Source organism: Hippopotamus amphibius, chromosome 7, assembly GCF_030028045.1.
Source record: "Hippopotamus amphibius kiboko isolate mHipAmp2 chromosome 7, mHipAmp2.hap2, whole genome shotgun sequence".
Taxonomy (NCBI): domain Eukaryota; kingdom Metazoa; phylum Chordata; class Mammalia; order Artiodactyla; family Hippopotamidae; genus Hippopotamus; species Hippopotamus amphibius.
This window is the reverse complement of record NC_080192.1, coordinates 86,422,569-86,430,655: the sequence shown is the minus strand read 5'-3', so window position 1 is coordinate 86,430,655 and position 8,087 is coordinate 86,422,569. Positions and strand designations below refer to the sequence as shown.

Sequence of the window (8,087 nt, the reverse complement as noted above, 5' to 3'; positions counted from 1 at the left end):
CACAAAATACTATGAGAAAACAAGGGAGAGTAATAACAGCTAATGTTGACTGAATGCTTACAATATGCCAGGCCCTGGGTTAAGAGTTTTCACGGATTTTCTCATTTAACCCTCACCACAGTCCTGTGGGGCAGGTACTAGCATCATTATCATTTTACAGCCACTTTACTAGTTAGCTAGATTGCTCAGCCAGTTATTGGCAGAACTAGGTCCTTACTTCTGCCTGGCATGCCCTTTGCTCTTGCCACCTGGCCTGGTCCCATCCTTGATGCTCCTGAACAGAACCCACCTGGTCTTCCCAGACACACCTATTTGGAGATAGTGGAGCCCAGTGGAAGCACACAGACCTCAGTGTCAGACATTCCTCCTCCACCATCCCTGCACTTGCCCTCTGGGGGTGAGGTAGAGAAGCATACCTTCAAAACCCCCCTTTCCCAGAAGCATACCCTGAAATGAGGACTCCCATGCAATTGATTTATTAGGCAAGTGCTCTCAGTAGAAACCAGTGAGTAGAGTGGGAGAGGCAGGACAGAAGAGGGTGGCTTCAGCCTGGTCCCCAGGGAGCCCCGGATATAAACCTTGCTGCACGCAATGAGCCAGGCTTTCAAGGGAACATATCAGTGATTGGTGAAGGCTCTCCCTGGGGGACAGAAAGTCCCAGGCTTTCCTCCTGTGCAGGAAAAGGGCTCCAGTAGTCTGAGGGAAGTCCTACAGAGAAGAACCAAAGGCAGGCTATTGGGAGAGAAAGCACAAGGAAAAGGTGGTAGGATGTTTAGACATGCAGACACAGACACCATTGCTGCCAGAGGAGTGTGGAGCGCTGACACTCCCCGCTCTGGAGGCACAGAGCGGAATCTCCATGTGGGGCAAGAAGGGGAGGATGACCTGTCCTTCCCCTTCCTCCCCCACTTGATCTTACCCCACTTTGGTAAGTGCTGTCCTAGAATTCTGCAGGGGAAGTCAAGTTATGTGCTGGTAGAGGGGAGAGCATGAGTCAGTTACAGTGGCTTGAGGAGAGTGTAAATCCAATAGTAAGTCAACTAAATAGAAATAACATCCCAGGCACTGAGGGATTACTTATTACGTAATACCCATTGGTTGGTAACCATGTGGCAGGCATTGTGATAAATGCTGCACATGGATTATCTTTCTTTTTTTAACAACATATTTTTATTTTTTTAATTAATTATTATTATTATTATTATTATTATTATTATTATTGGCTGTGTTGGGTCTTGAGGCACACAAGATCTTCATATCTTCATTGTGGCATGTGGGCTTCTCTCCAGTTGTGGCATGTGGGCTGTCACTAGTGGTGGCGCACAGGTTCCAGAGTGTGTAGGCTCTGCAGTTGCAGCATGTGGGTTCTCTAGTTGTGGCCCATGTGCTCCGTAGTTGTGGTGCATGGCCTTAGTTGCCCAACAGCATGTGGGATCTTAGTTCTCTGACCAGGGATCGAACCCGCATCCCCTGCATTGGAAGGTGGATTCTTTTATTTATTTATTTATTTATTGGCTGCGTTGGGTCTCCGTTGCTGCATGTGGGCTTTCTCTAGTTGTGAAGAGTGGGGGTGGTGCACAAGCTTCTCACTGTGGTGGCTTCTCTTGTTGTGGAGCATAGGCTCTAGGCACGAGGGCTTCAGTAGTTGTTGCACACAGGCTTAATTGCTCCGAGGCATGTGGGATCTTCCCAGACCAGGGATCAAACCTGCGTCCCCTGCATTGGCAGGCATATTCTTAACCACTGCACCACCAAGGAAGTCCCTGGATTATCTTTCTTAATCCTCACCCCTAGCTGTCTGAATCCAGAGCCCACACTCTTAACCACTCCCTATATGCCTCCTTTTATGATTAGGTCTATCAGCCAGAGTTTATTCAGGTGAGCAGAGCCACCATGCGCATTATGGGGATAAGGGTGTTATTATAGGAATGACATTGCCCAAAAGTGGGACAAGCTGGGGAAGTGAAGGTCTGAAGGGAATTGTGGGATAATCAGAGAGGAGTCCCTAGGCCTTGAGGAAGAGCTGGGATCTATCTGTGCACACATCTGTCTGTCACTGTATCTGATAACAGAGATCTCCTCAGAGCAGCTCAGGCTCCCATTCTACTTTCCAAATCTCACACCAGGTCCTCTTTTGACCAACTGGAACTCAGAGCCCGGTCAGGAAGGCGATTCTGAAAACGTACTTCCCAGCTTAACCACACCAAGTTAGGACGGTCCAGTACATTAGAATATCTTTGATGCAGATGAGAATATAACTGACCAGACACCAAGCTGCAGCAGAAAGTCAGGGTCATGTTTGTGTATGTTTACCTCCCCGTTTTTAACGGCTGGATGGCATTTTGGTAATACGGGTCAGTTAACTCATCGCAACAGCATTTACAAACATTTGAAAGTAGTAACTCCTTCAGGACTCTCTCTAAGGACTAAGCAGAGTGCCTAGCACATAGCAGATGCTCAGCAAATATTGGATGAAGGAATGAATGCTGAATGACTAGAGTCCCCATGGGGCAACATCAACTCTTACTCATAAACTCCAGCAAATATCTGACAATGCCTCAGGGGCAGGAAGTGACCTTATTCCCCCGGCAAGTGGGACATAATTCTGCTCACCAACATGTCACTGCTTTCTGGCCAAAACCTGAGGCAGGATGAAAACACCCGGTTTACCACTTCCAAGAAGAACTGATCACCACCCTTTTTTCTCAGTTGCTCCCGACAATCCCTGTAATCGCCCTCCTTCCTCATGCACATTGGGGTGGGGCTCCAACACTCGCATTTGTTCCTTGACACCTTACCTTTTGGCCACAGCTGGGCCAATCAGAGTCTTGCTCCTGGAAATTTGGAATTAGGATCAATAAAGCTATTGAGGGCTTCCCTGGTGGCACAGTGGTTAAGAATCCGCCTGCCAATGCAGGGGACGCGGCTTCGAGCCCTGGTCCGGGAAGATCCCACATGCTGAGGAGCCACTAAGCCAGTGCGCCACAACTACTGAGCCTATGCTCTACAGCCCGCGAGCCACAACTATTGAGCCCATGTGCCACAATTACTGAAGCCCACGTGCCTAGAGCCTGTGCTCTGCAACAAGAGAAACCATCGCACTGAGAAGCCCCAGCACCGCAACAAAGAGTAGCCCCCACTCACGGCAACTAGAGAAAGCCTGCGTGCAGCAACAAAAACCTAATGCAGCCAATAAATTAATTAATTAAAAATAAAAAAATAAAAGGTATTTAGATCTATTATGCCACTAAAAGAATAAATAAAAAAAAGAAAGATATTGAATTTTTATGCATAGTAAACAGTAAAACAAGCATAAAGAAATACGGAGGAATAGAAGGATTGTCAATAATAGTGGGATAACTAACAGGCAAAAGACATTTTAGTTTCTTACTTTACACTATACATCCCCCAAATATAAAAGCTTTTAGAAGCAAGGAACAGAGTGAGAGAAAATATCCACAACGGACTCATATCCAGCATATACAAAGAACAATAAGAGTAAGTAAAAGCTAAAAGACAAATAGCCAACAGAAAAATGGGCACAGGAGTTGAACAGGTCCTTCACAATAGAGGTTACTGAAATGGCCAATAAACACATGAAAAAATGTTCCATTTCATTAATCACCAGGAAAATGCAGATTAAAAGTACAAGACACCATTCTACAGCAGAATGAATAAATGGAAAAAAGCTGACAATACCAGTTATTGGCAAGAATGTGGAACAACTACATGATTTTATTTACCTAAAGAACAGGCAGAACTAATGTCTGCTGTTAGGAGTCAGGCTATTGGTTACCTTTGGGGGTAGTAACTTGCAGGGGAAATGGCTTCTGGGGATGCTGATAGTGCTCTAGTTCTTGATCCAAATCCGGGTAACAGGGTGTGCCCCGTTTGTGAAAATTTCATTAAACTGTACACTTACAATACATACTCATTTCTTCACTACATATTGTACTTCACTATAAAGTTTTTTTAAATGACTTTTAAGAGCTCTAACTTTTAGGAACAGCTTAGTTGCCTGTCTGCACCTAAACCTGCCAACAACTTCCATGTTTAACCTTCACAGCGACCCTGAGGGCAATGAAGGCAAGCAAGACCATAAGGGCGCAGAGAGTGTCTCAAACTTTTTTGGATGAACATTTTCCCAAGTCAGAGTTTACAAAGATAAAGAAAATGTAAGTAGTATTTCTACAGCAAGGTGGCTGTGGGGGAGGTAGTGGGGGATGGGACAGACTTTAGATGCTCCAATATCCTTTAGCACTGCGCCCAGGTCATCCTAAATACATTTACAATCTATTTTTTAATAGATTGTGCTTAGCATAACATACAAATGTCACTTCAGCCATCCCATGTAAACAACAATATAGGAGAAAGGTCCTGTGCCTGCTTTGCAAAGAGTTGTCCTGAGACAGGAAGGAAGGGGGCAGGGCACAACCATTAACAACAAGATACCACAGAAACCTATTAGAACATACTAGGCCCAAGATGGTGGAACAGTTGACTTCCAATAGACCTTGAGCCTCATTATATGCTCATTGTAATGCATTAGTGTGCGAAAGGACACCCACAGGAACCAGGGCATTCCCCAGGCCGACCATAAAAGGCCAAAAAGAGGTGGTGCCCCAATTCCTGGAAATCCCCACCCCTTCTCCAAGATGTTAGAATATTCCTTCCACTCCTTAGCTTATGAAATTACCCAGACCTTAAAAACTAACCACACCCACGCCTCTGGTGCTCTTGCCTTCTGAGATGCCCCACACTCTATGGACTCTGTATCGCCCTAAATAAACATGCTTTCACTTTACTATGGCTCAGTCTTGAATTCTTTCCTGCAACTAGCCAAGGACCCTCACTTGGCAGCCGTCCCAGGGACTAACCCGAGACCTGGGACAGGACCATCCTCTCTTGTCCCATTTTTTCCTACAGTAGTCCCAGTTGCTGGCCCTTCACCAACCCTTCTTGTTATCAGATTGGTTTCCTAAAACCTCTGGCCTAGGACTGCTGACTGCTGAATGCCGGTTTGCCTGTTGATTCCTGGTTTGACGCCCATGGAAGTCAAGCGGGGAAGGTAGACGCACCTCTGACAGCATTTCATAAATCCTCAGTTCTGAAGTCGTTATGATCCTGGGGTGTGGCAGGAAAAAGCCAGTCTGGCAGCAGCTCAGAATTGTCCCTGTCCCTCTGCAGAACACAATTCTCCACCAACAGCTGGACTCCAGTTTTACACACCAGCAAACCTCTCTCTACCCTGGCTGTTCTCAAGCCTTTACAGACCCCATTCCGCATCTCCACCAGCCACCCCGCCCCCCTCGTCACCCCCGCCATGGCTCACCCCCACAGAACCCAATCTATCTGGTTTAAACGAGTTCCACACATAGTCCCTGAGCCTCCACCCTCTTTATCTTTATGGCATTTATGGCTACTATGCAAATCGATTGAGTGAACTTTATTCAAAAGGCAAAATAAGAGGTGGAGTGTAAACAAGAAACTAATTTGTTAATTTATTCACTAAGGTGCCAGCATTGTAGTGCAAGTTACAGGGAATGGGGAAAAGTTAATTTGTGTAAATCATCAGATTGCATCATCTTCCTACTTAAAACGGTCCAATTTCTTCCCATGTTAGAATAAAAGCCAGACAACAAACACTTGGGGAAAACCCTCGTTTAAAACTACAATTATTTTTATTTGTCTTTAGTTATGAAATTTAAAGCGATACGAAAATGCAAAGGTGATGGAACTGCTGACTTATGCCTCTTTTTAAATGTTGTTTACCCAGTGAACAGAAACGCGTGGGCGAATTCCGCTGTACCAACTCCAATCATCAGTAAACTCTCCGGTACCCCACACTAGGAGTCTTCCTTTTTGCAACATTTTCCTACAAACATCGCGAGAACAGAGCGGTCCCTTTGGTCCCTCCCTTCGAGCCAACTCAACCCCACCCACTTCCCGCCTGACGTCAAAGGCGCGCCAGAGCGCGTGAACAGCAGTACCGGGGGCGGAAGTGCTCTCGGCGGAAGTGATCCTAGCGTGAATCGTGGGTGGGATGCCCAGCGGCAGGCTCTATCTAAGGCTCCTGCGAGCATCCTCCAAGTCCATGAGTCAGAGCCCACTCGAGGGTGTGCCCCCCTCCAGGGGTCTACACGCGGGGCGCGGGCCCCGAAGGCTCTCCATCGAAGGCAACATTGGTAAGGGCCGGAAAGTAGCTGCCAAGCCTCGGCCTCCGCAGCGTAGGTGCCTGAGAGGTTGGGGAAGGGAGCTGGGCCCGGAACCCCCTCCCTCTCCGTCTGGTGCGGCCGGACTGCTTGTTCTGAGCTGCCAGACCTTTCCCCTCTCAAGCTGCGCTGTGGGCCTTTGTCTTTTGGATTTTTTAGACGTAAGGCCTCAGTACTCTCCCACAGGGACACGTTTATTGAGGCATAAAAGCCACGCAGTCCTTAGATAGGACAAGAGCTAGCTTGTTTTTGGTAGAGCAAAATGGAAGCGACGAGGAGCAGGGTGCAGTTTCTTTGTTCTCCTAAGATAAGGTTGCCAGATTTAGGGGAGAAAAAAAAAGATGCGCAATTAAAATAGCATTTCAGATAATGAGTAATGTTTTAGTGTAAGTGTGTCCTATGTAATATTTGGAACATACACTTAAAAAAATATCTAAAATTCAAATTTAAGTGGGTACCTACTGTAAGAGAGATCCTAAATTCCAGTCTTTCAAATATCACTTTCACTATTTTTGCCATGTCTCTTTGCTGGTCCCACTGTAATTTCTTAGCATTTTTTTAGAAGCAGCTCACATTTTACACTTTAAAAACGTGTATTAAATGAAAAATAACTGTTGTAAGAGTAAATAGAAGTCCAGTACCTTAAATAAAAGTGATCAAAAAATAAAATGAAAACAAAATGTTTCAGTGTTACTAAATGTTAGTAATGTTACTAAATTCTTACTTGAGGCTTTTACCTGCTAAGGTGCTGAGCCCTAAAAAGGTGTTAGGCATTGAAGGCATTCTAGCAGCAAACTGAGAATATCTCAATTTACGCATTCAGCAAATAGCCCTTTGAGCAACTTCCATATTCCAGCACTGTTCTTGGCCCGGAGGATACAGCAGTGAACAGAACAAATAAAAAGTCTGTGCTCCCAGGGAACTCTAGTAGAGAGAGATAGACAATAAACAACATAAAGTAAGCATAGTAAACCGTATGTTACATAGCAGTGAGTGTGATGGAGAAATTCGGGGTTGAAGGATTGAGGGAAGTTGCAATTTTAAATTGAGTGATCAAGACAGGCCTCACTGAGAAGGTGACATTTGAGCAAAAACCTGAAGGTGAGGTAGTAAACCATGTGGATGATGGGGAGAAGAATCTTCCAGGTAGAGGGAAGACCAAGTGCAGAGACCTTGAGGTGGGAAGTGTGTTCAGGGAACAGGAGGAAAGTCGTGGCTGGAGTGGAGGGAGCAAGGGGGAAGGTGGGGGGAGGTAAGGTCAGGAGGTTAGGGGTGGCTAGATTGTATAGATTGTGTAGTCCATTATGGATTTTTACTCTGATTGAGATGGGAAGCTGTTGGAAGGTTTGAGCAGTCAAGTGGCATGATTTGACTTAGATTATAAAAAGATCACTCTGGCTGATATGTTGAACATAGAAGGTGTCAGGAAGTTGTTGCCATGATGAGTTATGGTGTGTTGGACCAGGATGGTAACAGTGGAGGTGGTGAAAAGTGCTTAGATTTTAGTTTCGTTTAAGGTAGGGCACACTGAATTGGGTAACAGGAAGATGTGGAGTATAAGGTAAAGAGGGGTCAGTGAGGACTAATCATTTTGGCCTGAGCAACTTGGAAGATGGGGTTCCAGTTTTCTTAGATGGAGAGGAGTGGGAAGAACAGCCTGGGGGCAGAGAGTCATTTCAAGTTTTTGGTTTTAGGCCTTACTAGATCTCTAAGTAGGGTTGTCGAATAGTCAATTGGATATGTGAGTCCAGAGTGGAGTCTCCCTGGACTGGAGGTATACATGTAGATGGTATTTAAAGCCAGGAGCCTGGGTGTTGATGGAAAGGACCATGTCCTGGGATGTTACAGAGATTGAAGCGATGGAAAGGAACCAGC

General features: G+C 45.7%; 1 protein-coding gene across 5 annotated transcripts in view; it reads left to right on the top strand.

Annotated features, from left to right (window-relative positions):
* Positions 1-5,976: 5,976 nt before the first annotated feature.
* DGUOK (deoxyguanosine kinase) overlaps positions 5,977-8,087 on the top strand; it is a 30,887-nt gene continuing 28,776 nt past the window's right edge. For 3 of the 5 annotated variants that reach the window (XM_057742093.1, XM_057742092.1, XM_057742091.1), the window contains exon 1: positions 5,977-6,185. In XM_057742093.1, the coding sequence (XP_057598076.1) occupies positions 6,044-6,185 (142 nt within the window). In that variant the 5' untranslated portion in view covers positions 5,977-6,043. The remainder of the gene's footprint in view (positions 6,186-8,087) is intronic. The other 2 variants (XM_057742095.1, XM_057742094.1) reach the window with 2 other exon arrangements.